At 45.8% G+C, this 27,985-nt stretch overlaps 2 protein-coding genes across 2 annotated transcripts in view; both read left to right on the top strand.

Annotated features, from left to right (window-relative positions):
• The first annotated feature begins 1,332 nt into the window (after positions 1-1,332).
• LOC110483426 (large neutral amino acids transporter small subunit 2) lies at positions 1,333-25,578 on the top strand. The gene is made up of 11 exons (XM_077789903.1): positions 1,333-1,600; positions 5,486-5,690; positions 7,868-8,019; positions 9,695-9,820; positions 11,986-12,139; positions 13,917-14,040; positions 15,724-15,827; positions 18,625-18,721; positions 22,188-22,337; positions 23,869-24,046; positions 25,421-25,578. Exons 1-11 carry the CDS (start codon positions 1,477-1,479, stop codon positions 25,576-25,578), a joined length of 1,572 nt encoding a protein of 523 aa, XP_077646029.1. The 5' UTR covers positions 1,333-1,476.
• A 1,979-nt stretch (positions 25,579-27,557) lies between these two features.
• Positions 27,558-27,985, top strand: part of LOC110483428 (uncharacterized) — a 33,500-nt gene continuing 33,072 nt past the window's right edge. Inside the window, exon 1 of the mRNA XM_077789902.1 lies at positions 27,558-27,758. Coding sequence (XP_077646028.1) covers positions 27,621-27,758 — 138 coding nt within the window. The 5' untranslated portion in view covers positions 27,558-27,620. The remainder of the gene's footprint in view (positions 27,759-27,985) is intronic.

The following is a 27,985-nucleotide window of genomic DNA, read 5'->3' as shown; positions in this document are numbered from 1 at the left end:
GTAAAAAGGGAGAATTTGGGTAAAAAGGGGGAATTTCAGGCAAAAAATGGAAAATTTTGAGGGGAAAAAAAGGGGAGAATTTGGGTAAAAATTGGAAATTTTGAGGGGAAAAAAGGGAGAATTTGGGTAAAAAAGGGGGGAAATTGGGTGAAAAAAGGGACTTTGAATTTTCCTGAGGGGATTTTGGGGTTTCTGAGGAGATTTTGGACTTTTCTGAGGAGATTTGGGGGATTTCGGAGGGATTTTGTCCCATTTTGTGCCACTTTGGAGAATTTTGCTCCGTTTTGCCTCATTTTCATGGGATTTTAAGAGATTTTGGGTCACTTTTATTCGATTTTGAGCCATTTTGTCCCATTTTGGCTGTTTTGCTCAATTTTATTCACTTTTCTTCCATTTTGTGCCACTTTTGTTTGATTTTGGGCCATTTTGTGCCACTTTTGGGTCATTTTGAGCAATTTCATTCACTTTTCTGACATTTTGTCCCATTTTCTGCCACTTTGGAGAATTTTCATCGATTTTTTGGTCACTTTTATGGGATTTTAAACAGCTTTGTGCCACTTTTGTTTGATTTTGAGCCATTTTGGCCAGTATTGTTTAATTTTCAGCCATTTTGTGTCACTTTCGAAGCATTTTATTCCATTTTTTTGTCACTTTTATAGGATTTTAACCAAATTTGTGCCAATTTTGTTTGATTTTGAGCCATATCGTGTCAAATTTATGGGATTTTTAACCGATTTTGTGCCAATTTGGTTCGATTTGGAGCCGTTTCGTGTCAACTTTGCTCGATTTTGATGAATTTTGTGCCACTTTTGGGGCGCTTTGATCCGTTTTGTGCCAAATTTATTCAATTTAAGCCCCTTCGTGTCAATAATTTTTGATTTTCAGCCATTTTGTCCCATTTTGTGCCACTTCCGGGACATTTTCATCAACTTCGTGTCACTTTTATGGGATTTTAATCAATTCTGCGTCACTTTTGTTTAATTTTCATCCATTTTTTGGTCACTTTTGCGACACTTTTTGTCATTTTATGAGATTTGAAGCCGCTTTGTGTGATTTTTTAAAATTTCTATCTATTTCGCGTCACTTTTATGAGATTTTAACCAATTTTGTGTTACTTCTGTGTGATTTTGAGCCACTTTATTCACTTTTTTTGGCACTTTTGAGTCGCTTTTCTTTGATTTTTAACCATATTAGGCTGATTTTTTCCCCCATTTCGGGGACTTATTTAATTTATTTGATTTGATTTTAATTTTTTTCCCCCTCCCACCCTTTTTTTATCCCTCCTCCTCCTCCTCCTCCTCCTCCTCCTCCTCCCGCTGGCAAAGTCCGGCCCCGGCGAGGCCGAAGGTCACCCCCAAGGCTCCCTCTGCCCTTCCTCCTCCTCCCCAAAAAAACCCCCAAAAAATCCCTTTTTTCCCTCATTTTAACCCCTGATTTTTCCCTTTTTTTTCCACCCCAAAAAACCCCGAATTCCCGATGGAATCCGCCGCCAAAAACCGGGAAAAAAGCCCGAAAAAAGAGGAGGAAGAGGAGGAAGAGGAGGGAGGAGTGGCACTGAAAAAGGAGATCGGGCTCCTCAGCGCCTGCGGGATCATCGTGGGTGAGTTTTTGGGACCCCTCCCCAAATCCCCAAAATCCCCAAAAATCCCCCCAAAAACCCCCCAAAACGCCCCAAAACCCCTTTAACCCCAAATTGCCCAAAATCCCCAAAAATCGCCTTAAAACCCCCCCCCAAAAATATCGATTTTTTCTCCATCGGGCTCCTCCGCGTTGTCCCTCGGGAACCCCCCGGGGCTGAGGAAATTTTGGGATTTTCCCCCAAAACCTCCGCGGATTTTTTTGGGGAAACACAAAAAAAAAAATTTCAGGGTTCGCCCGGAAAATTTCGAGTTTTTTTTGGGGAGTTTTGGGGCTTTTTGGGGGTTTTTTTGGGGTTTTTTAAACCCAAATAAACAGCCGGACCCCCCTAAATTCCCCCCTCGGCCCTCGGGATCGCCCTAAAACCCCCCCAAATTCCCCCCAAATCCCCCAAATCCCTCCCAGAATTCCCAGGATTTCCTCGGGACCCTCCAGATCCCGAAATTCCCCAAATTCCCCCCAAAATCCCCCCCAAAACCAACCCGGGATTGACCCAGTTTTGCCTTAAATCGACCCAAATTCCCCCAAAATTCCCCAAATTCGCCCCAAATCTTGGGAATATTTGCAGGTCTGGGATTTTTGTGTCCACAAAACCACCAAAATTTCCCCAAATTCACCCAAAATTGCCCCAAATCCTCCCCAAAACCACGAAATTCCTCCAAAATTACCCCAAAATCACCCAAAATTGCCCCAAATCCTCCCCAAAACCACGAAATTCCTCCAAGATTACCCCAAAATCACCCAAAATTGCCCCAAATCCTCCCCAAAACCACGAATTTCCTCCAAAATTTCCCCAAATTCCCCCAAAATTGCCCCAAATCCCCCCAAACCCACAAATTTCCTCCAAAATTACCCCAAATCTCAATTTTTTGGCCCAAAATTCCCCTGAATTCCTCCAAAATTACCCCAAATCCCAATTTTTTGCCCCAAATCCTTCAAAATTGCCCCAAAATTGCCCCAAATCCCCCAGAATTGTCCCAAATTTTCAAAAATTGCCCCAAACCCCAATTTTTTTGCCCCAAATCCTCCAAAATTGCCCCAAATCCTCAATTTTTCGCCCCAAATCATCCAAAATTTCTCCAGATTCCTCCAAAATTTTCCCAAATCCTCCAAATTTGCCCCAAATCCCCAATTATTTGCCCCAAATTTTCCAAAATTGCCCCAAATCCCATTTTTTTGCCCCAAATTCCTCCAAAATTCCCCTGAGTTCCCCTAAAATTGCCCCAAATCATCAATTTTTTTTCCCCAAATCTCCCAAAATTGCCCAAAATCCCAATTTTTTGCCCCAAATCCTCAATTTTTTGCCCCAAATCCAGGGAATTTAATCAGGCTGGGAATCCAAATTCCCCAAAACCCCCCAAAATTCCCAAATTTCTCAGAACCTCCCCCAAAACCCCTAAAAATCCTGGATTTTCCCCCATAAAATCCTAAAAATTTCTGATTTTTCCCCAAAACCTCTCCAAACCCCCTAAAAATCCCTGATTTACTGAAATGTCCCTAAAACCCCTAAAAATTCCCGATTTTCCCCCAAAAACCACTAAAATTTCCCAATTTCCCCCAAAGCCTCCCTAAACCCCCTAAAAATTCCCATTTTTTTCCCAAAATCCCTAAAAATTCCCAATCCCCCCCAAAAACCCCAAAAATTACCAATTTTCCGACCAAAATTCCCAATTCCTGCCCAAATCCCTTAAAATTCTCAATTTCTTCCCCCAAAACCCCTAAAAATTCCCAATTTACCCCCAAAAACCTCCTCAGAAATCCCAATTTTTGCCCAAAATCTCCTGATTTGCCCCTCCAAATCCTCCAAAATTTCCCGAATTTCCCCCCCAAAAAATTCCCAATTTTTTTCCCAAAACCCCTAAAAATTCCCAATTTTTCTGCAAAACACCAAAAATTCTCAATTTTCTTCCCAAACCTTCTGATTTTTTACCCTAAAAAACCCTAAAAATTCCCAATTTTCCTCTGATTTCCTCCACCAAAATCCCCAATTTCCCCCAAAACCCCCTCAGACATCCCAATTTTCCCCCCAAATCTCCCAAATTTCCCGAATTTTTCCCCCCAAAAATTCCCAATTTTCTCCCAATTTCCCCCAAAAAAATCCCAATTTCCCCCCAAAATGTCCCAATCTCCCCCCAAAAATCCCCAATCCCCCCAAAATCCCTGAAAAATCCCAATTTTTCCTCCCTAAAACCCCCCAAAAAAATCCCCAATTTTTCCCCTAAAACCCCCCAAAAATCCCCAATTCCCCCCCAAAAATCCCTAAAAAACCCCAATTTCCCCCCAAAAATCCCCAATTTCCCCCCAAAAATCCCCAATTTCCCCCCAAAAATCCCTAAAAAACCCCAATTTTTCCCCAAAAATCCCCAATTTCCCCCCAAAAATCCCTAATTTCCCCCCAAAAATCCCCAATTTCCCCCCAAAAATCCCCAATTTCCCCCTAAAATTACCCAATTCCCCCAAATCCCTGAAAAATCCAATTTTTCCTCACTAAACCCCCCCAAAAAAATCCCCAATTTCCCCCCAAAAATCCCCAATTCCCTCCTAAAACCTCCTAAAAACCACCAATTTCCCCCCCAAAAAACCCCAATTTTCCCCTAAAACTCCCCAAAAATCCCCAATTTTCCCCCAAAAATCCCCAATTTCCCCCTAAAACCCCCTAAAAATCCCCAGTTTCCCTCCAAAAATCCCCAATTTTTCCCCTAAAACCCCCCAAAAACCCCCAATATCCCCCAAAAATCCCCAATTTCCCCCTAAAATTACCCAATTCCCCCAAATCCCTGAAAAATCCAATTTTTCCTCCCTAAACCCCCCCAAAAAATCCCCAATTTTTCCCCAAAAATCCCCAATTTCCCCCCAAAAATCCCTAAAAAAACCCAATTTCCCCCCAAAAATCCCCAATTTTCCCCTAAAACCCCCTAAAAATCTCCAATTTCTCCCCCAAATCCCCAATTTTCCCCCAATTTCCCCCCAAACCCCCCAATTTGCCCCCCAAAATCCCCATTTCCCCCCCAAAAATCCCCAATTTTCCCCCAATTTCCCCCCAAACCCCCAATTTCCCCCCCAAAATCCTCAATTTTCCCCCAATTTCCCCCCAAAAACCCCCAATTCCCCCCAAAAATCCCCAATTTCCCCCAAAATCCCCAATTTCCCCCCAAAAACCCCCAATTTCCCCCAAAATCCCCAATTTCCCCCCAAAAATCCCCAATTTCCCCCAAAATCCCCAATTTCCCCCCAAAAATCCCCAATTTCCCCCCAAAAATCCCCAATTTCCCCCAAAATCCCTAAAAACCCCCAATTCCCCCCAAAAATCCCCAATTTCCCCCCCAAACCCCCAATTTCCCCCCCAAAATCCCCAATTTTCCCCCAATTCCCCCCAAAACCCCCCAATTCCCCCCAAAAATCCCCAATTTCCCCCCAAAATCCCCAATTTCCCCCAAAAACCCCCAATTTCCCCCCAAAACCCCCAATTTCCCCCCAAAAACCCCCAATTCCCCCCAAAAATCCCCAATTTTCCCCCAAAAACCCCCAATTTTTCCCCAAAAATCCCGATTTTCCCCCCAAAAACCCCCAATTCCCCCCAAAAATCCCCAATTTTCCCCCAAAAACCCCCAATTTTTCCCCAAAAACCCCCAATTTCCCCCCAAAAACCCCCAATTCCCCCCAAAAACCCCCCAATTTTTCCCCTAAAACCCCCCAAAAATCCGCAATTTCCCCTGAAAACCCCCAATATCCCCCCAAAACTCCCCAATTTCCCCCCAATTTCCCCCCAATTTCCCCCCAAACCCCCCAATCCCCCCCAATTCCCCCCAAACTCCCCAATTTCCCCCTTCCCCTCTCCCCCGCGCAGGGAACATCATCGGCTCGGGGATCTTCGTGGCGCCGCGGGGCGTGCTGGCGCAGGCGGGCGCGGCGGGGCCGGCGCTGCTGGTGTGGGCGCTGGCGGGCGCCGTCACGGCGCTGGGGGCGCTCTGCTACGCCGAGCTGGGCGTGGCGCTGCCGCGGCCCGGCGGCGACTACGCCTACGTGGGCCGCGCCTTCGGCCCGCTGCCGGGGTGAGCCCGGCAATTCCCGACGGTTCCAGGCCAATTCCCGACGGTTCCAGGCCATTCCCGAGGCTTTCCCGGCAATTCCCAACGCTTTGTGGCGCTTTCCCGCCATTTTGTGGCGCTTTCCTGCCCATTTCTGGCGCTTTCCCGCCAATTCCCGACGCTTTCCCGCCGGTTCTGGCGCTTTCCCGCCAATTCCCGCCGCTTTCCCGCCAATTCTCGCCGCTTTCCCGCCAGTTCTGGCACTTTCCCGCCAATTCCTCCCGCTTTCCCGGCAATTCCTCCCGCTTTCCCAGCAATTTCTGCCGCTTTCCCGCCAATTCCTGCCGCTTTCCCGCCAGTTCTGGCGCTTTCCCGCCAACTCCTCCCACTTTCCCGGCAATTCCTCCCGCTTTCCCGCCAGTTCTGGCACTTTCCCGCCAATTCCCGCCGCTTTCCCGCCGGTTCTAGTCCATTTCCCGCCAATTCCCGCCAATTCCTGCCAATTCCTGTCGCTTTCCCGCCAGTTCTGGCAATTTCCCGCCAATTCCTGTCGGTTTCCCGCCAGTTCTGGCGCTTTCCCGCCAATTCCTGTCGGTTTCCCGCCGGTTCTAGTCCATTTCCCGCCATTTCTGTCGCTTTCCCGCCATTTTGTGCCAGTTTCCCGCCAATTTCTGTCGCTTTCCCGCCAATTCGTGTCACTTTCCCACCAATTCCTGCCGCTTTCCCGCCAATTCCTGTCAGTTTCCCGCCAGTTCTAGTCCATTTCCCGCCAGTTCCTGACGCTTTCCCGCCAGTTCCCGCCAATTCCCGCCAGTTCTAGTCCATTTCCCGCCAATTCCTGCCGCTTTCCCACCAGCTCCTGCCGCTTTCCCGCCATTTTGTGCCGGTTTCCCGCCAATTTCTGTCGCTTTCCCGCCAATTCCTGCCGCTTTCCCGCCACTTCTGGCGCTTTCCCGCCAATTCCTGCCGCTTTCCACCAGTTCTGTCGCTTTCCCGCCATTTTGTGGCGGTTTCCCGCCAGTTCTGGCAATTTCCCGCCAATTCCTGTCGCTTTCCCGCCGTTTTTAGTCCATTCCCCGCCAATTCCTGTCGGTTTCCCGCCAGTTCTAGTCCATTTCCCGCCATTTCCTGTCGATTTCCCGCCATTTTGTGTCAGTTTCCCACCATTTTCTGTCGATTTCCCGCCAATTTCTGTCGCTTTCCCGCCAATTTGTGTCGGTTTCCCGCCATTTTCTGTCAGTTTCCCGCCATTTCCTGTCTGTTTCCCGCCAATTTTTGTTGGTTTCCCGCCATTTTCTGTCACTTTCCCACCAGTTTCTGTCAATTTCCCGCCAATTTTTGTTCATCTCCCGCCATTTTGTGCTGGTTTCCCGCCAATTCCTGTCATTTTCCCGCCAATCTGTGTCAGTTTCCCGCCTATTTTTTGGGATTTTTGGGCTGGAATTTAATGAGATTTTTGGGGGATTTTCTGGGAATTTTTGGCCACATTTTTAAGGGATTTTGGGGGATTTTTGGGGATTTTAGGACTGGAATTTTAGGAGATTTTTGGGGGATTTTATGGGAATTTTAGGCCAGATTTTTAAGGGATTTTGGGGGATTTTTTTGGGATTTTTAAGACTGGAATTTTAGGAGATTTTTTTGTGATTTTATGGGAATTTTTAGGCTGGAATTTTGTGGCATTTTTACCGGATTTTTGGGGATTTTTGGAGATTTTTTGTGGGATTTTTCTGGGAATTTTAGTCCAGATTTTTAAGGGATTTTCAGGGATTTTCAGCCTGGAATTTTAGGAGATTTTTGTGGGTTATTTTATGGGAATTTTAGGCCAGAATTTCATGGGATTTTTACCAGATTTTAGGGGATTTTAGGACTCGAATTTTAGGAGATTTTCGGGGGATTTTCTGGGAATTTTAGGCCAGAATTTCATGGGATTTTTACCAGATTTTAGGGGTTTTTAGGGTTGGAATTTTATGAGATTTTCGGGGGATTTTCTGGGAATTTTAGCCCAGATTTTTACACAATTTTGGGAAGACTTTTGGCAATTTTCGGGCTGGAATTTCCCGCGGCGAAACGCAACAAAAATCTCGATTTTCGCCTCGTTTTTTCCCCGTTTTTCCCCGTTTTTTCCCCGTTTTTCGCCCCGTTTTTTTTCCCCAACCCGTCCCGCGCGGGGATTTTCCCAAAATTCCCTTTTTTCCGCCCAGATTCCTGCGCCTCTGGATCTCGGTGCTGGTGATTTACCCGACCAACCAGGCCGTCATCGCCCTGACCTTCGCCAACTACGTCCTGCAGCCGCTCTTCCCCACCTGCGGCACCCCCGAGCCCGCCCTGCGCCTCCTGGCCGCCGCCTGCCTGCGTGAGTCGCCGGAATTCCCGGAATTTTGGGAATTCCCAAAAAAAATCCGGGGAAAAACGGCGAAAAAACGGCGAAAAACGGCGAAAAAACGGCGAAGAAACGGCGAAAAACGGCTGAGAATTGACCAAAGTTGACACGAAATTTGCCTCAAAATTACTTAGGGCTCACCTGAGTCCTTGAGTGATCCCAAAATTCCCGGAATTCCCAAAAAAAATCCGGGGAAAAATGGGGAAAAAATGGCGAAAAACGGGGGAAAAACGGTGAAAAAAAGGGCGAAAAAAACAGGCAAAAAATGGCTGAAAATTGACCAAAATTTACTCAAAGTTGGCCTAAAAATCACTTGGGGCTCACCTGAGTCCTTGAGTGATCCCAAAATTCCCGGAATTTTGGGGATTCCCAAAAAAAATCCAGGGAAAAACGGGGAAAAAACGGCAAAAAACGGCAAAAAACGGCTGAAAATTGACCAAAAATGACCAAAATTGGCCTCAAAATCACCTGGGGCTCACCTGAGTCCTTGAGTGATCCCAAAATTCCCGGAATTTTGGGAATTCCCCAAAAAATCCGGGAAAAAACACAAGAAATGGTGAAAAAATGGTGAAAAATGGAGAAAATGACCCAAAAATGGAGAAAATGAGCCAAAAGTGGTTCCAAATGCCACAAAATTCCCATTTTTTCCCCCAAAATGCCCCAAAAATCCCCATTTTTACCCCAAAAATCCCAATTTTCCCCCCAAAATGACCCAAAATTCCAATTTTTCCCCCCAGAATGACCCAAAATCCTTATTTTTACCCCAAAAATGACCCCAAATCCCCATTTTTTCCCCAAAATGACCCAAAATCGCTGCTTTTTCCCCAAAATGACCCAAAATCTTTATTTTTTCTCCCAAAATGACCCAAAAATCCCCATTTTTTTCCCCAAAATGACCCAAAATCGCTGCTTTTTCCCCAAAATGACCCAAAATCTTTATTTTTTCTCCCAAAGTGACCCAAATTCCCCATTTTTTTCCCCAAAATGACCTAAAATCATCATTTCTTTCACCGAAAATCCCCATTTCTTTTTTTTCCCCAAACCCTCGTTTTTTTCACTGAAATTCCCCATTTTTTTCACCAAAATGACCCAAAATCCCCATTTTTCACCCCAAAATCATCAAATTTTCCCAATTTTCACTTGGGACTCACCTGAGCCTCTTTTAACCCCATTTTTAACCCTTTAATTCCCATTTTCCCCCTAAAATCCCCGTTTTTCCCAAAAATCCCCATTTTTTTTCCAAAAATCTCCATTTTTCACCAAAATGACCCAAAATCGCCATTTTTCACCCCAAAATAACCCAACTTTTTCCCTATTCTCACCTGATCCTTTTTTAACCCTTCCATTCCCCATTTTCCCCCCTAAAATCCCCATTTTTTCACCGAAAATCGCCGTTTTTTTCCCGAAAATCGCCGTTTTTTTCCCGAACTGACCCAAAATCGCCGTTTTTCGCCCCAAAATAACCCAATTTTTTCCCTCTTCTCACCTGATCCTTTTTTAACCCTTCCATTCCCCATTTTCCCCCCCCAAAAACCCCGTTTTTTCGCCGAAAATCCCCGTTTTTTCGCCCAAAATCGCCGTTTTTTCCCGAAAATTGCAGTTTTTTTTCTCGAAGTGACCCAAAATCGTCGTTTTTCGCCCCAAGCAGTGCTGCTGACGTGGGTGAACTGCGGCAGCGTGCGCTGGGCCACGCGTGTGCAGGACGTGTTCACGGCGGGGAAGCTCCTGGCCCTGGCGCTGATCGTGGGCGCCGGCGCCGTCCTCATCGCCCGCGGTGAGAAAACGGGGCGAAAAACGGCGGTTTTGGGCAAAAACGGGGAAATGGGGGAAAATGGGGGGAAAAATGGGGGGAAAAACGGGGATTTTGGGCAAAAACGGGGAAAAATGGGGGGGAAATGGGGAAAATTGGGAAAAAATGGTGGAAAAATGGGAAAAAGTGTCAAAAATGGGAAAAAAGGGGGGAAAAATGGGGAAAATTGGGAAAAATTGGTGGAAAAATGGGAAAAAGTGGCGAAAATGGGAAAAAATGGGGAAAACTGGGGGAAAATGGGGGAAAATGGGAAAAAATGTGGGGAAAATGGGGAAAATTGGTGGAAAATGGGAAAAAATGGGGGAAAATGGGAAAAATGTGGGGAAAATGGGAAAAATTGGGAAAAATTGGGGAAAAAATAGGAAAAATGGGGAAAATATGGGAAAGTCGATTAACAACGTGAAAAATATCTGAAAAAAATGATAAAAAATCCGTAAAAAATGCGTAAAAAATGCGTTTTTTGGCCGATTTTGGCCGAATTTTCGCGGATTTTCTCCGGATTTTTTTCCCGATTTTGGCGGAATTTGCCCCAAATTCGGTGCCGTGTTTTCGGGCAGGGGAGCACGAGTGGGGACTGCTGTTCCTGGCCTGGGAAATGGGGAAAAATGGGGGGAAATTGGGAAAAATGGGGGAAATTGGGTGGAAATGGTGGGAAAATGGGAAAAAGTGGCGAAAATGGGAAAAATTGGGGAAAAAAAGGGGAAAATTAGGAAAAATTGGTGGAAAAATGGGGAAAAGTGGTGAAAATGGGAAAAAATGGGGAAAATTGGGAAAAATTGGTGGAAAAACGGGAAAAATGGCAAAAATTGGGGAAAAAATGTGGGAAAAATGGTGGAAAAATGGGAAAGAGTGGCGAAAATGGGAAAAAATGGGGAAAAATGGGGAAAAATTGGTGGAAAATGGGAAAAAATGGGGGAAAACGGGGAAAAATTGGTGGAAAAATGGGAAAAAGTGGCAAAAATGGGAAAAAATGGGGAGAAAATGGGGAAAATTGGGAAAAATTGGCGGAAAATGGGAAAAAATGGGGGAAAATGGGAAAAAATGTGGGGAAAATGGGGAAAATTGGCGGAAAATGGGAAAAAATGGGGGAAAATGGGGGAAAATTGGTGGAAAATGGGAAAAAATGGGGGAAAATGGGAAAAAAGGTGGGGAAAATGGGGAAAATTGGGAATAAATGGGGAAAAAATTGGGAAAAATGGGGAAAATATGGGAAATTTGATTAACAACATAAAGAATAATGGAAAAAAATGATAAAAAATCTGTAAAAAATGCGTTTTTTGGCGGATTTTGGCCGAATTTTCGCGGATTTTCTCCGGGTTTTTTTTCCCGATTTTGGCGGAATTTGCCCCAAATTCCGTGCCGTGTTTTCGGGCAGGGGAGCACGAGTGGGGGCTGCTGTTCCTGGCCTGGGAAATGGGGAAAAATGGGGGAAATTGGGAAAAATTGGGGAAAAAATGGGGGGAAAATGGGAAAAAGTGGCGAAAATGGGAAAAAATGGGGGAAAATGGGGAAAAATTGGTGGAAAAATGGGAAAAAGTGTCAAAAATGGGAAAAAAATGGGAAAAATGTGGGAAAATTGGTGGAAAAATGGGAAAAAGTGTCAAAAATGGGGGAAAATGGGAAAAAATGGGGAAAATGGGAAAAAATGGGGGAAAATGGGAAAAAATGGGGGAAAATGGGAAAAATGGGGAGGAAATGGGGAAAATTGGGAAAAAATGGTGGAAAAATGGGAAAAAATGGGGAAAAATGGGGAAAATTGGGAAAAAATGGTGGAAAAATGGGAAAAAAAGGGAAAAAATGGGAAAAAATGGGGAAAACTGGGGAAAAATGGGGGAAAATGGGAAAAAATGGGGAAAACTGGGGGAAAATGGGGGAAAATGGGAAAAAAGGTGGGGAAAATGGGGAAAATCGGGAAAAATTGGGGAAAAAATAGGAAAAATGGGGAAAATATGGGAAATTCGATCAACAACGTAAAAAATAACGGAAAAAAATGATAAAAAATCCGTAAAAAATGCGTAAAAAATGCGTTTTTTGGCCGATTTTCGCCGAATTTTGGCGGATTTTCTCCGGGTTTTTTTTCCCGATTTTGGCGGGATTTGCCCCAAATTCCGTGCCGTGTTTTCGGGCAGGGGAGCACGAGTGGCTGCGGCCGGGGCGCGCGTTCCCCGCGGGGCCGGGCCCGGGCGTGGGGCCGCTGTTCCTGGCCTGTCTGCAGGGATCGTTCGCCTACGGAGGATGGAACTTCCTCAACTACGTCACCGAGGAGCTGCGGGAGCCCCGGAGGTGGGAAAATGGGGGAAAAAGGGGGGAAATTGGGAAAAATGGGGGAATGGGGAGAAATGGGGGAAAATGGGGGAAATACGAGAAAAAATGGGGGAATGGGGGAAATGGGGGAAAATGGGGGAAATACGAGAAAAAATGGGGGAAAAATGGGGGGAAATTGGGAAAAATGGGAAATGGGGGAAAATGGGAATTGGGGAAAAAGGGGGGAAATTGGGAAAAAGGGGGGAGAATGGGGGGAAATTGGGAAAAATGGGGGAATGGGGGAAAATGGGAATTGGGGAAAAAGGGGGGAAATTGGGAAAAATGGGGAGAATGGGGAGAAATGGGGAAAAATGGGGAGAATGGGGAGAAATGGGGAAAAATGGGGAAATTGGGAAAAATGGGGAGAATGGGGGAAATTGGGAAATGGGGGAAAACGGGGGGAAATTGGGAAAAATGGGGAGAATGGGGGAAAAAAATGGGGAAAAAATGGGGAAAAAGGGGGGAAAAACGGGGGGAAATTGGGAAAAATGGGGAAAAATGGGGAAAAAGGGGGGAAATTGGGAAAAATGGGAAATGGGGAAAAAGGGGGGAAATGGGGGAAAAAGGGGGGAAATTGGGAAAAATGGGGAAATGGGGGAAATGGGGGGAAAATGGGGGAAAATGGGGAAAATTGGGGAAAAATGGGGGAAATGGAGGAAAATGGGGAAAATGGGGAAAATAGGGGGAAAAATGGGGGGAAAATGGGGAAAAAATGGGGGAAAAAGGGGAAAAAATGGGGGAAAAATGGGGAAAAATGGGGAAAAATGGGGGGAAAATGGGGGGAAATGGGGGAAATCGGGAAAAATTGGGAAAAACGGGGAAAAAATTGGGGAAAACGGTGAAAAAATGGGGAAAATGGGGAAAAAGTGAGAGAAAATGGGATTAAAAGGAGAAAAAATTGGGGGGAAATGGGGATTTTGGGGTGATTTTGGTGGTTTTGGGTGGTTTTGGGTGGTTTTGGGTGATTTTGGGTGGTTTTGGGTGGTTTTGGGTGGTTTTGGGGTGATTTTGGGTGGTTTTGGGTGGTTTTGGGTGATTTGGGGTGATTTTGGTTGATTTGAGGTGGTTTTGGGTGGTTTTGGGTGATTTTGGTGTGGATTTTTTTACATTTTTCGCTGTTTTTGCCCCACCTGATCGTGTTGTGCTGCTATTTCGGGCTGGATTTTGGGGTGAATTTTCACATTTTTGGGTTCTCTGCTCTCACCTGTCCTCACCTGAGCCAGTTTTGGGTGGTTTTGGGTGGTTTTTGCGTGGATTTTTTTGCATTTTTCGCTGTTTTTGCCCGACCTGATCGTGTTCTGCTGCTATTTCGGGCTGGATTTTGGGGTGAATTTTGACATTTTTGGGTTTTTTCCCCTCGCCTGGCAGGAACCTGCCCCTGGCCATCGCGGGTGATTTTGGGGTGATTTTGGGTGGTTTTGGGCTGATTTTGGGTGATTTTGGGTGGTTTTGGGCTGATTTTGGGTGATTTTGGGGTGATTTTGGGTGATTTTGGGTGATTTTGGGTGGTTTTGGGTGGTTTTGGGCTGATTTTGGGTGATTTTGGGTGGTTTTGAGCTGATTTTGGGTGATTTTGGGTGGTTTTGGGTGGTTTTGGTTGATTTGAGGTGGTTTTGGGTTGATTTGGGTGGTTTTTGCGTGGATTTTTTTGCATTTTTCGCTGTTTTTGCCCCACCTGATCATGTTCTGCTGCTATTTCGGGCTGGATTTTGGGGTGAATTTTCACATTTTTGGGTTTTTTCCCCTCGCCTGGCAGGAACCTGCCCCTGGCCATCGCCATCTCCATCCCGTTGGTCACCTTCCTGTACGTGGCGGCCAACGTGGCGTACCTGGCGGCGCTGAGCCCGCGCCAGATCCTGCAGAGCCGCGCCGTGGCCGTGGTGGGCGAGAAACGGGGCGAAAAGGGGCGGAAACGGGCAAAAACGGGCCGAAAAACGGGGAGAAACAAAAAAAAAATGACGAAAATCGGGCGAAAAATGGGGAAAATATGGGGAAAAACGGGCGAGAAATGGGGGTTTTAGAGGGGAAAATGGGGGAAAAATGGGGAAAAACAGAAAAAAATGGTGGAAATTGGGTGGAAAATGGGGGAAAAATGGGGAAAACCAAAAAAAAAATGGTGGAAATTGGGCGAAAAATTGGGAAAATATGGGGAAAAATGGGGGAAATCGGGCAAAAAATGGGGATTTTAGAGGGGAAAATGGGGAAAAAACGGGGAAAAAAAAAGGTGGAAATTGGGCAAAAAATGGGGGAAAAATGGGGATTTTAGAGGGAAAAATGGGGAAAACATGGGGAAAAACAAAAAAAAAATTGTGAAAATCAGGCGAAAAATGGGGAAAATATGGGGAAAAATGGGCGAGAAATGGGGGTTTTAGAGGGAAAAATGGGGGAAAAATGGGGAAAAACAAAAAAAAAATGGTGGAAATTGGGTGAAAAATGGGGATTTTAGAGAGAAAAATGGGGAAAAAACGGGGAAAAAAAAAGGTGGAAATTGGGCAAAAAATGGGGGAAAAATGGGGAAAATATGGGGATTTTAGAGGGAAAAAACAGGGAAAAAAAAGGTGGAAATTGGGAAAAAAATGGGGAAAAGATGGGGATTTTAGAGGGAAAAATGGGGGAAAATATGGGGATTTTAGAGGGAAAAATGGGGAAAAAATGGGGAAAAACAAAAAAAAAGGTGGAAATTGGGTGAAAAATGGGGATTTTTGGGGGTAAAAATGGGGATTTTTGGGTTGAAAAATGGGGAAAAAGAAAAAAAGTGGCAAAAATCAGGTAAAAAAGGGTGAAAATCGGGTGAAAATTGGGGATTTTAGAAGGAAAAATGGGGATTTTTGGGGGTAAAAATGGGGAAATTTGGGTGAAAAATGGGAAAAAATGGAGAAAACAAAAAAAATGGGGAAAATCAGGTGAAAAATGGGAAAAAATGGGGGGAAACAAAAAAAATGGCGAAAATGTGCTGAAAATGGGGGGAAAATGGGAAAAATCGGGTAAAAATGGAGAAAAATGGGGGAAAAGAAAAAAGGGAAAATTTGGGTTGAAAATGGGGATTTTTGGGGTGAAAAATTGGGATTTTGTGGGTTGAAAAATGGGGAATTTGGGGTGAAAAATGGGGAAATTTGGGTGAAAAATTTGGATTTTTGGGGTGGAAAATGGGGATTTTTTTGGGGGTAAAAATGGGGATTTTTGGGTTGAAAAATGGGGATTTTGGGGGTTTTGGGCTCACCTGGGCACAGCTGAAAAGCGAAAAATGAAGAGATTTGGGTGAAAAAGGGGGAAATTTGGGTAAAAAAAATGAGGATTTGGGGGGGGAGAAATGTGGGAAATTTGGGAAAAAAATTTGGGGGGAAAATTTCCGAAATCGGGAAAACTCTGAAAAAAAAAAAAGAGAGAAAATGGAGGAAAAAACGGGAAAATTTTGGGTTAAAAATTGGGAATTTTGGGGGGAAAATTTGGATTTTTTGGGGGAAAATCGGGAATTTGAGGGGGAAATCGGGAATTTTTGGAATTTTGGGAATTTTTGGGGAATTTTTGGGGAATTTTGGGTTTTTTTTTTTTTTTCCCCGCAGACTTTTGGGGAGAAGGTTTTGGGTCCCCTGGCCTGGGTGATGCCTCTGGCCGTGGCTCTGTCCACCTTCGGCGGCGTCAACGGCTCCCTCTTCACCTGCTCCAGGTGAGAAAATTCCCGAAATTCCCGAAATTCCCGAAATTCCCAAAAATTCCAGGATTTTCCAGCAATTTTTCCTGAATTTTCCCTGATTTTTCCCCGATTTTTCCTCATTTTTTGGTCATTTTTTTTACCATTTTTTACCCCTCTTCACCTGTTCCAGGTGAGAAAATTCCCAAAATTCCCAAAATTCCCAAAATTCCCAAAAATTCCAGAATTTTCCCCCGATTTTTCCAGAATTTTCCCTGATTTTTCCCCGATTTTTCCTCATTTTTTGGTCATTTTTTTACCATTTTTTACTCCTCTTCACCTGCTCCAGGTGAGAAAATTCCCGAAATTCCCGAAATTCCAAAAATTTCTTGGAATTTTTCTTCTTTTTCCTAAATGTTTCTTCTTTTTCTCAAAATTCCCTCAATCTTCCCTCATTTTTTGTCATTTTTCCCATCAAATTTCTCCATTTTTCCCCCAAATCTCCCAAAAAATTCCCCAATTTTCGCTCCAAAATTCCCCAAAATTTCCATTTCCTTCTCAGAATTCCCGATTTTCCCCAAATCTCCCCAAAATTCCCCAAATCCCCTCAAATTCATTTCCCCCCCCCCAAATATCCAAAAATTCCTTTTTTCCCCCCAAAATCCCCCAAATTTACAATTTTCTCTCCAGAATTCTCCAAAATTTGCAATGTTCTCCCAAAATCCCCAATTTTCCTGTTTTCCCCCCCAAAATTTACAATTTTCTACCAAAATTATCTTTTTTTTTGCCAAAATCCCCCAAAATTCCCATTATTCCCCCAAAATCCCCATTTCCCCCCCCAGAATTCCCTTTTTTTCCCCAAACCCTCAAAATTCCTTTTTTTTTCCCCCAAATTTCCATTTTTTTCCAAAAATTCCCATTTTTCCCCAAAAAGTTTCCCTTTTCCCCCCAAAATCCCCATTTTCCCCAAAAAATTCCAATTTTCCTCCCAAATCCCCATTTTTCTGCTAAATTTTCCCTCATTTTCCCTCAAAATCCCCATTTTCCCCCAAAATCCACATTTTTTCCCCAAAACCCACAAAATTCCCTTTTTTCTCCCCAAATTTCCATTTTTTTCCCAAAATTCCTATTTTTCCCCAAAAAATTTCCTATTTTCCCCCAAAAATTCCCATTTTCCCTCCAGAATCCCCATTTTCCCTCCCAAAATTCCCATTTTTTCCCCAAATCCCCATTTTCCCGCCAAAATTCCCATTTTTTCCCCCAACCCCCCCCCAATCCCTATTTTCCCCTTCCCAAACCCTCCAAAATCCCCATTTTCCCCCCAAATTTTCCAATATTTCCCCCCAAAATCCCCATTTTCCCTCCCAAAATTCCCATTTTTTCTCCCCAAAATCCCCTTTTTTTCCCCCAAAATCCCCATTTTCCCCCCAAAACCCCCACAAACTCCCATTTTCCCCTCAAAATTCCCCTTTTTTCCCCAAAACCCCCCAAAATACCCATTTTTCCCCCCAAAACCCTCCAAAATCCCAATTTTCCCCCAAAATCCCCATTTTCCTGCCTAAATTCCCATTTTTTCCCCCAAAAACCCCCAAATCCCTATTTTCCCCCTTCCCAAACCTTTTTAAATCCCTGTTTTTTCCCAAAGTGACCATTTTTCCCCCAAAACCCCCCAAAAATCCCCATTTTTCCCCCCAAAATCCCCATTTTTCCCCCCAAACTCTCCAAAATCCCCATTTTTTCCCCAAATCCCCTTTTTTCCCCCAAAACCCCCCAAAATCCCCATTTTCCCTTCAAAACCCCCCCAAAATCCCCATTTTTTCCCCCAAAACCCCCCAAAATCCCCATTTTTTCCCCCCAAAATCCCCATTTTTTCCCCCAAAACCCCCCAAAATCCCCATTTCCTCATTTCCACCTCATTTCCTGCCCCTCGATGACGTCACCGCACCCCTGATGACATCACTGCCCATGCGATGACGTCACCGCGCCCTCGATGACATCACCGCCATCCCGATGACGTCACCGCACCCTCACTGACGTCACGGCGCCCTCGATGACATCACCACTCCCCTCGATGACGTCACCACCCCTCAATGACGTCACCGCCATCCCGATGACGTCACCGCGCCCCCTCGATGACGTCACCGCGCCCCTCGATGACATCACCGCGCCGCCGATGACGTCACCACCCATTTGATGACGTCGCCGCCCTCTCGATGATGTCATGGCGCCCTCGATGACGTCACGATGACGTCACGGCGCCTCTCGATGACGTCACCACCCCCTCAATGACATCACCGCCATCCCGATGACATCACCGCCCCCTCGATGACGTCACCACCCCTCGATGACGTCACTGCTCCCCTCGATGACAACACCACACCGCCGATGACGTCACCGCCCATTCGATGACGTCACCATGCCCTCAATGACGTCACCGCCCCTCAATGACGTCACCACCTCTCGATGACATCACCGCCATCCCGATCACTGCTCCCCTCGATGACAACACCACACCGCCGATGACGTCACCGCCCATTCGATGACGTCACCATGCCCTCAATGACGTCACCGCCCCTCAATGACGTCACCACCTCTCGATGACATCACCGCCATCCCGATGACGTCACCGCCCATTTGATGACGTCACGGCGCCCCTCAATGACATCACCACACCGCCGATTACGTCACCGCCCATTCGATGACGTCACCACCTCTCAATGACATCACCACCTCTCAATGACATCACCGCCATCCCGATGACGCCACGGCGCCCCTCGATGACGTCACGGCGCCCCTCGATGACGTCACGCTGACGTCACGGCGGCGCCCCCAGGCTGTTCTACGCCGGCGCCCGGGAGGGGCAGCTGCCGGCGCTGCTGGCCATGATCCACGTGCGGCGCCACACGCCCGTGCCCGCCCTGCTGCTCACCGTGAGCCAAACGGGGACGGGAAACACGGATTTGGGCAAAAAACGGGAAAAAAAAAACGGGAGGAACGAAAAAAAAAAAAAAAACGGGGAGAATCGGGCGAGAAACGGCGAAAAACGGCGAAAAACGGGCGAAAAACGGGCAAAAAAAGGGCAAAAAACGGGCGAAAAACGAGTCATGAAAGGGTTAAAAGTGGGGCAGGAAAGGGTTAAAAATTGGGTGAGGAAAGGGTTAAAAACGGGGCAAGAAAGGGTTAAAAATTGGGTGAGGAAAGGGTTCAAAACGGGAAAATTTGGGTTAAAATTGGGTGAGGAAAGGGTTAAAAACAGGAAAATTTGGGTGAAAATTGGGTGAGGAAAGGGTTAAAAACAGGAGAATTTGGGTTAAAATTGAGTGAGGAAAGGGTTAAAAACAGGAGAATTTGGGTTAAAATTGGGTGAGGAAAGGGTTAAAATTTTGGTAAAAATTGGGTTAAAAACGGGAAAAAAATTGGGTTACAATTGGGTGAGGAAAGGGTTAAAATTGGGTTTAAAATGGGCAAAAATGAGCAAAAAAGGGTTAAAGTTGGGTTGAAAATGGGTTAAAAATAGGTGAAGAAAGGGTTAAAATTGGGTGAAGAAAGGGTTAAAAATCTAGTGAAAATTGGCAAAAATTGGTAAAAATTGGGTTAAAATAGCTAAAAAATGGCCAGAAAAGAGTGAAAATTGGGTTAAAAATGGGTTTAATGTGGGCAAAAAATTGGGTTAAAATGGGTCAGGAAAGGGTTAAAATTTTGGTAAAAATTGGGTTAAAAATGGGAAAAATCGGGTGAAAAATATGTTTAATGTGGGCAAAAAATTGGGTTAAAATGGGTTAAAAATGGGTCTGGAAAGGGTTAAAAATGGGTGAGGAAAGGGTTAAAATTTTGGTGAAAATTGGGTTAAAAACGGGAAAAAAAATTGGGGAAAATTGGGTTAAAAACTGGTCAGGAAAGGGTTAAAATTGGGTCAGGAAAGGGTTAAAATTGGGTTGAAAATGGGTTAAAAATCAGGTAAAAATTGGGTTAAAATCAGGAAAATTTGGGTTAAAATTGGGTGAGGAAAGGGTTAAAATTTTGGTGAAAATTGGGTTAAAAACGGGAAAAATTGGGTAAAAAATAGGTTAAACTTGGGTCAGGAAAGGGTTAAAAATTGGGTAAATTTAGGGATAAATTTGGGGATAAATTTGGGAATTTTGGGGATAAATTTGGGGATAAATTTGGGAAATTTGTGGATAAATTTGGGGATAAATTCTGGAATTTTGGGAAATATTTGGGGATAAATTTGGGGATAAATTTGGGAATTTTGGGAAATATTTGGGGATGAATTTGGGGATAAATTCTGGAATTTTGAGGATAAATTTGGGGATAAATTTGTGGGTGAATTTGGGGATAAATTCTGGAATTTTGGGATAAATTTGGGGATGAATTCGGGGATAAATTTGGGAAATTTGTGGATGAATTTGGGGATGAATTTGGGGATAAATTCTGGAATTTTGGGAAATATTTGGGGATAAATTTGGGGATAAATTCTGGAATTTTGGGATAAATTTGGGGATAAATTTGTGGATAAATTTGGGAATTTTGGCGATAAATTTGGGGATAAATTCGGGGATAAATTCTGGAATTTTGGGAAATATTCGGGGATTAATTCGGGGATACATTCTGGAATTTTGGGGATAAATTTGGGGATGAATTTGGGGATAAATTCTGGAATTTTGGGAAATATTTGGGGATGAATTTGGGGATAAATTCGGGAATTTTGGCGATAAATTTGGGGATATATTCTGGAATTTGGGGATAAATTTGGGAATTTTGGGATAAATTGGTGGATAAATTTGGGAAATTTGGGGCTGAATTTGGGGATAAATTCTGGAATTTTGGGAAATATTTGTGGATGAATTTGGGGATAATTTTGGGAATTTTGGCGATAAATTTGGGGATAAATTTGGGAAATTTGGGGATAAATTCTGGAATTTTGGGATAAATTTGTGGATGAATTTGGGGATAAATTTGGGAAATTTGTGGATGAATTTGGGGATAAATTCTGGAATTTTGGGAAATATTTGGGGATAAATTTGGGGATAAATTCTGGAATTTTGGGGATAAATTTGGGGATGAATTTGGGGATAAATTTGGGAATTTTGGGATAAATTTGGGGATAAATTTGGGGATAAATTTGGGAATTTTGGGGATAAATTTTGGGATGAATTTAGGGATAAATTTGGGGATGAATTTGGGGATAAATTCTGGAATTTTGGCGATAAATTTAGGGATAAATTTGGGAAATTTGTGGATGAATTTGGGGATAAATTCTGGAATTTTGGGGATAAATTTGGGGTTAAATTCTGGAATTTTGGGATAAATTTGTGGATGAACTCGGGGATAAATTCTGGAATTTTGGCGATAAATTTGGGGATAAATTCTGGAATTTTGGGGATAAATTTGGGGATAAATTCGGGAAATTTGGGATAAATTTGTGGATGAACTCGGGGATAAATTCTGGAATTTTGGGGATAAATTTGTGGATGAATTTAGGGATAAATTCTGGAATTTTGGGATAAATTTGGGGATAAATTTGGGAAATTTGGGGATAAATTTTGAAATTTTGGGGATCAATTTGGGGATGAATTTGGGGATAAATTCTGGAATTTTGGGATAAATTTGGGGATAAATTTGGGGATAAATTCTGGAATTTTGGGATAAATTTGGGGATGAATTTGGGGATAAATTCGGGAATTTTGGGGATAAATTTTGGGATGAATTTAGGGATAAATTTGGGAATTTTGGCGATAAATTTGGGGATAAATTTGGGATAAATTTGTGGATGAATTTGGGGATAAATTTGGGAATTTTGGCGATAAATTTGGGGATGAATTTGGGAAATTTTTGGATGAATTTGGGGATGAATTCTGGAATTTTGGGATAAATTTGTGGATGAATTTGGGGATAAATTTGGGAAATTTGGTGATAAATTTGGGGATAAATTTGGGAATTTTGGGGATAAATTTGGGAATTTTGGGGCTGAATTTGGGGATAAATTTGGGAAATTTGGGGATAAATTCTGGAATTTTGGGAAATATTTGGGGATAAATTTGGGGATAAATTCTGGAATTTTGGGATAAATTTGTGGATGAACTCGGGGATAAATTCTGGAATTTCGGGATAAATTTGGGGATAAATTCTGGAATTTCGGGATAAATTCGGGGATAAATTCGGGGATAAATTCTGGAATTTCGGGATAAATTTGGGGATAAATTCTGGAATTTCGGGATAAATTTGGGGATAAATTCTGGAATTTTGGGATAAATTTGTGGATGAACTCAGGGATAAATTCTGGAATTTAGGGATAAATTTTTGGATGAATTTGGGGATAAATTCGGGAAATTTGGGGATAAATTTTTGGATGATTTTGGGGCTGAATTTGGGAGTGGAGCTCTGATCCCCCCGCAGTGCGTCTCCACGCTGCTGATGCTGGCCACGGGCGACGTCTACACGCTGATTAATTACGTCGGCTTCGTTAATTACCTCTGGTACGGCGTCACCGTGGCCGGGCTGCTGCTGCTGCGCCGCCGGGAGCCGCGCCTGCCCCGCCCCATCAAGGTCGGTCCGCCCACTTCCGGGATAAGACACGCCCACTTCCGGGATAAGACACGCCCACTTTGCCCCAGCCACGCCCACTTCCGGGATAAGCCACGCCCCTTTGAGCATTTGGCCACGCCCACTCTGGAGCGGCGACGCGGGCCCTTTAAGGGTTAAGCCACGCCCATTTTAGGACTAAACCACGCCCACTTGGGCGTCCAAACCACTCTGCTTTAAGGGTTAAGCCACGCCCACTCTAGGACTAAACCACGCCCACTTTGCCCCTAAGCCACCCCCACTTTGGAGGTGGGACTATGGCCCTTTAAGGGTTAAGCCACGCCCACTTTATCCTTCAGTCACGCCCACTTTGACTTCAAAACCACGCCCCTTTAGGGGTTAAACCACGCCCACTTTGGCATGCAAATCACCCTGCTTTAAGGGTTAAGCCACGCCCACTTAAGGACTAAACCACGCCCACTTTTCCTCTAAGCCACGCCCACTTTTGACCTGGGACGACGGCCCTTTAAGCGTTAAGCCACGCCCACTTTGACCTTCAAGCCACGCCCATTTTAGGACTAAACCACGCCCACTTTGCCCATAAGCCACGCCCAGTTTGGAGCCGGGATGCTGGCCCTTCAAGGGTTAAGCCACGCCCACTTTACCCACCAAACCACGCCCCTTTAAGGGTTAAACCACGCCCACTTTGGCCTCGAATCCTCGCCCCTTTAAGGGATAAACCACGCCCACTTTACGCCAAGCCACGCCCACTTTTCTCCCAAGCCACGCCCCTTTTGCCTTCTAACCGCGCTGTCCATTCATAAAAAATGTTGGCATGAGCACCCCCGGGGAATTCCCACGCCCTCCATTCATAAAAACCATTACTATAATTGCCCCCAGTGCGTTCCCACGCCCTCCATTCATAAAAAAATCTTACTACGATTGCCCCTATAGAATTCCCACGCTCCCCATTCACAAAAAACACTACTATGAATGCCCCAAGAGAATTCCCACGCCCTCCATTCATAAATAATGTTACTAGGAGCACCCCTGGAGAGTTCTCACGCCGCCCATTCATAAAAAACGTTACTATCAATTTCCCCACGCCCTCCATTTATAAAATATGTTACTACGATCGCCCCCAGAGAATTCCCACGCTATCCATTCATAAAATATGTTACCATGAGCACCCCCAGAGAATTCCCACGTGTCCCATTCATAAAAAACGTTACTATCAATTTCCCCGGAGAATTCCCATGCTATCCATTCATAAAATATGTTACCATGAGCACCCCCAGAGAATTCCCACGCGTCCCATTCATAAAAAATGTTACTATCAATGTCCCCAGAGAATTCCCACGCCCTCCATTCATAAAAAATATTACTATGAACGCCCCCAAGAGAATTCCCACACCCTCCATTCATAAAATATGTTACTATGACCACCTCCAGAGAATTCCCATGCGTCCCATTCATAAGAAACGTTACCACGATCGCCCCCAGAGAATTCCCATTGACAAAACCGATCCCCCCGAGCCCCCCGCTGACCCCGCAGGTGCCGCTGCTGATCCCGGCGCTCTACCTGCTCTTTTGGGGGGCCCTGCTGCTCTTCTCGGTGTGGACGGAGCCGCTGGTCTGCGGCATCGGCCTGGCCGTCACCGCCACCGGCGCCCCCGTCTACCTGCTCTGCCTGCGGGGGGGGCCCCGGCCGCCGGCCCTGCGCCGCGCCCTCGGTGAGACGGGGGGGTTTGAGGGGGGTTTGGGGGGGATTGATGGGGATTTGAGGGGGATGTGGGGGGTTTGGGGGGAGTTTGGGGGGGATTGACGGGGATTTGGGGGGGGTTTGGGGGGGTTTGGGGGGAATTTGGGGCGTTTGGGGGGGTTTGATGGAGGTTTGAGGGGGATTTGGGGGGATTTATGGAGATTTGGGGAGGTTTGGAGGGGATTGGTGGGGATTTGGGGGGGTTTGGAGGGGGTTTGGGGGAGATTGGGGGGGATTTGGGGGGGGTTTGGGGGGGTTTGGGGGGAATTTGGGGCGTTTGGGGGGGTTTGATGGAGGTTTGGGGGGGATTTGGGGGGAATTGGGGGGTTTGGGGGGGATTGATGGGGATTTGGGGGGTTTGGAGTGGTTTGGGGGGGATTGATGGGGATTTGGGGGGATTTGGGGGCGGTTGGGGGGATTTGGGGGGAATTTGGCGGGTTTGGAGGGGGTTTGGGGGGGATTTGGGGGGGTTTGGAGGGAATTTGGGGGGTTTGGAGGGGTTTGGGGGGGATTTGGCGGGGATTGGTGGGGATTTGGGGGGATTTGGGGGGTTTGGAGGGGATTGATGGAGGTTTGAGGGGGATTTGGGGGGAATTTGGGGGGTTTGGAGGGGATTTTAGGAGAATTTGGGGGGATTTGGGGGGATTGGTCAGGATTTTAGGGGGATTTGGGAGAATTTGGGGGGATTCATTGGGATTTTAGAGGAATTAGGGGGATTTGGGGGGTTTTGGGGAGATTTTAGGGAATTTGGGGGATTTTGGGGGGGTTTGATGGGAATTTTGGGGGGTTTGATGGAGATCTGAGGGGGCTTGGGGGGGATTTATTGGGATTTCAGGGGAATTTGGGGGTTTTGGGGGATATTGGGGGGGATTTGGGAGATTTTGGGGGTTTTTTTTGGGGTTTTAGGGGAATTTGGAGGATTTGGAGGAATTTGGGGGTGTTTAGAGAGGATTTGGGGGGATTTGTGGAAATGTGGGGGAATTTTAGGGGAATTTGGGGTGATTTGGAGGATTCTGGGGGAAATTTGGGGTGATTTGGGGGGATTTGGAAGATTTTGGGGAGATTTATGGGGATTTGGGAGATTTTGGGGAGAAATTTGGGGGAGTTTAGGAATAATTCGGAAAGGTTTTTTTTGGGCGGGGGTGTCAGAGAAGTTTTCATGGAAATTTGGTTTATTTTGGGGGGAATTTTAGGGGATTTGAAGAATTTCCGGGGTGGGGTTGTGGTTTAAAGCAGATTTCGGGGCGATTTCGGGATTTTTTTGGGCGATTTCACGAAATTTTGGGCCGGGATTTCTTCCCCAAAATTCCAATTTTTAATTTTTTTCGGGAATTTTTGCCCCCAGGCCGGCTGACCCTGTTCGGACAGCGCCTCCTGCTGGTCGTGCACCCGGGCGGGGGGGGAGGGGCGCCGGCCAGCCCCTCCCCCACCCCCCTCAAAGGCCCCTCCCCCCCCGGCGAGGACCCCCAGGCCCCCCTGACCCGCCCCTCCCCCACCTCGTGACCACGCCCCTTTTCCATTGGCCACGCCCCCTTTCTACTGCCAATCAAATCCCCTGGCCACGCCCCCATTTCCCATTGGCCACGCCCCCATTTCCCATTGGCCACGCCCCATTTCCATTGCCCCTCCCACCCCTTGGCCACGCCCCCTTTCCGTCGCACCTCCCACCCATTGGCCACGCCCACTTTCTCATTGGCCACGCCCCTTTCCAGTGTCAATCACACTCTTTGGCCACGCCCCCTTTCCATTAGCCACGCCCCTTACCATTCCACCCATTGGCCACGCCCATTTTCACATTGGCCACGCCCATTTCAAGCGCCAATCATACCCATGGACCACACCCATTTTCCCATTGGCCACGCCCCCATTCCCCCCATTAGCCACGCCCCTTTCATTTGCCTCTTACTTCTTGGCCACGCCCCCATTTCCCTTTGACCACGCCCCCATTTCCCATTGGCTCCGCCCCTTTCATTTGCCTTTTTTACTCATTGGCCACGCCCCATTTTCCCCTTGACCACGCCCCATTTTCCCATCGGCTCCGCCCCTTCATTGACCACGCCCCATTTCCCCCTTGGCCACGCCCCCTTTTCCCATTGGCTCCGCCCCTGAGCCCGGCGGGGCCGCCCCTCATTGCCTTAATGAGGGGGCGTGGCCTCAAGCCCCGCCCCTTTAGTGACGTCACGGGCAGAGCCGGCTCCGCCCCTTCCCGCTCATTTTAATAAGGGGGCGTGGCCTGGCGCGGGGGGCGCGGCTTGTGAATAAAATCCCTTTGGCAAAAAAAAAAAGGAAAAAAGGCTTTTATTTATTATTATTATTATTATTATTATTATCGCTATTATTATTGCTTTTACTATTTTTATTATTAGTATTATTACTATTGTTATTATTAGTAGTATTATTATGGTTATTATTAGTATTGTTAATGTTGTTGCTACTATTATTATTGTTATTATTGTTATGATTATTATTATTATTACAATTACTATTACTATTATTATTATTATTATTATTTGTATTATTATTTCTATTATTATTAGCATAACTATTATTATTATAACTATTATTATTATTACTACTATAATTGTTTATATTATTATTTTTGTTACTATTAATATAATTATTACTATTATTATTGATAATATTGTTATTTTTACTATTATTTTATTACAACTAATATTATTACTGTTATTATTATTTATTACTTTCATCATTATTACTATTATTATTACTTTTATTATTATTATTACTATTACTACTTTTATTACTATTATTATTATTACTATTGTTATTATTTTGTTATTATTTTCCTGAAATCTCCAGAATTTCCCCCAAACTTTTCGTTGTTTTGTTTTTTTGGGTTTTTTTTTCCCCTACGGAAATCCCCGAACCTTTCTTTACCAAAACCCCCCAATTTTCACCCAAATTCACCCCCCAACATTTTTATTTTTATTATTTTTTTGTGGCAGAGGCGGAGGAATTTCCCCCCGGAAAAACCGCGGCGTTTTGAAGGGGGGGAAAAAAATCCCCAATTTTTACCAAATCCCCCCAAATTTCCTTTTATTTTTTTGTGAGGGGGAATGAATGGCGACTTTGGGCGGGAAACGCCGAAGCTTTGACGGAAATCACCGAAAAGCTCCGGAAACACCCGAACCCCTCGGAGTCCGGAAGTGCCCGAAGCGCTCCGGAAACCCCCGAACCCCTCAGAGTCCGGAAGTGCCCGAAGCGCTCCGGAAACCCCCGAACCCCTCAGAGTCCGGAAGTGCCCGAAGCGCTCCGGAAACCCCCGAACCCCTCGGAGTCCGGAAGTGCCCGAAGCGCTCCGGAAACCCCGAACCCCTCAGAGTCCGGAAGTGCCCGAAGCGCTCCGGAAACCCCCGAACCCCTCGGAGTCCGGAAGTGCCCGAAGCGCCATCGGGCAAACCCCGGAAGCGTCCGGAAAGTGCCGAAGCGCCTCTCCGGAAGTTGCCGAAGCGCCACTCCGGAAGTTGCCGAAGCGCCACTCCGGAAGCGGCCGAAAGCGCAGCGCTAAGCGGCGCCACACCAAGATGGCGGACGGGGAGGAGGTGACTCTGGACGGGCGGCCGCTCCATCTGCTGCGCGTGGCCGACCTCAAAGCGGCTCTGGAGCAGCGAGGGCTCGCTAAGAGCGGCCAGAAGAGCGCCCTGATCAAGCGGCTGCGCGGGGTGAGCGCGGGGTGGGGGGGAAAAAAGCGGCGGAAATGGCGGCGGCGCCGAGGAGAAGCGGCTGTGGGGGGAATGGGGGGGGGCGGGAAAATGGCGGCGCATGCGCGGGAAGGGTTGTGAGGGGGGGGTCGCCCTCAGGGTTTTCCCGCCAAAGCGTGAGGGGGGGGGGAAAAAAAGGCGGGAAGAGGAGACCCCCTCTTTTAAATGAGGGTGAGCGGGGTGAGGGA

Source organism: Lonchura striata, chromosome 39 (genome assembly GCF_046129695.1).
Source record: "Lonchura striata isolate bLonStr1 chromosome 39, bLonStr1.mat, whole genome shotgun sequence".
Lineage (NCBI taxonomy): Eukaryota > Metazoa > Chordata > Aves > Passeriformes > Estrildidae > Lonchura > Lonchura striata.
Note: the sequence above shows the minus strand (reverse complement) of the source record. Positions and strands in the feature narration are given on the sequence as shown.

Bases quoted from the DNA above. Each gene is read 5' to 3' on its own strand.
- LOC110483426 (XM_077789903.1), top strand. From the start codon at position 1,477: ATGGAATCCGCCGCCAAAAACCGGGAAAAAAGCCCGAAAAAAGAGGAG. The intron at 15,828-18,624 runs GTGAGAAAATTC...CGGCGCCCCCAG, and splicing joins TCCCTCTTCACCTGCTCCAG to GCTGTTCTACGCCGGCGCCC. The intron at 22,338-23,868 runs GTCGGTCCGCCC...CTGACCCCGCAG, and splicing joins GCCTGCCCCGCCCCATCAAG to GTGCCGCTGCTGATCCCGGC.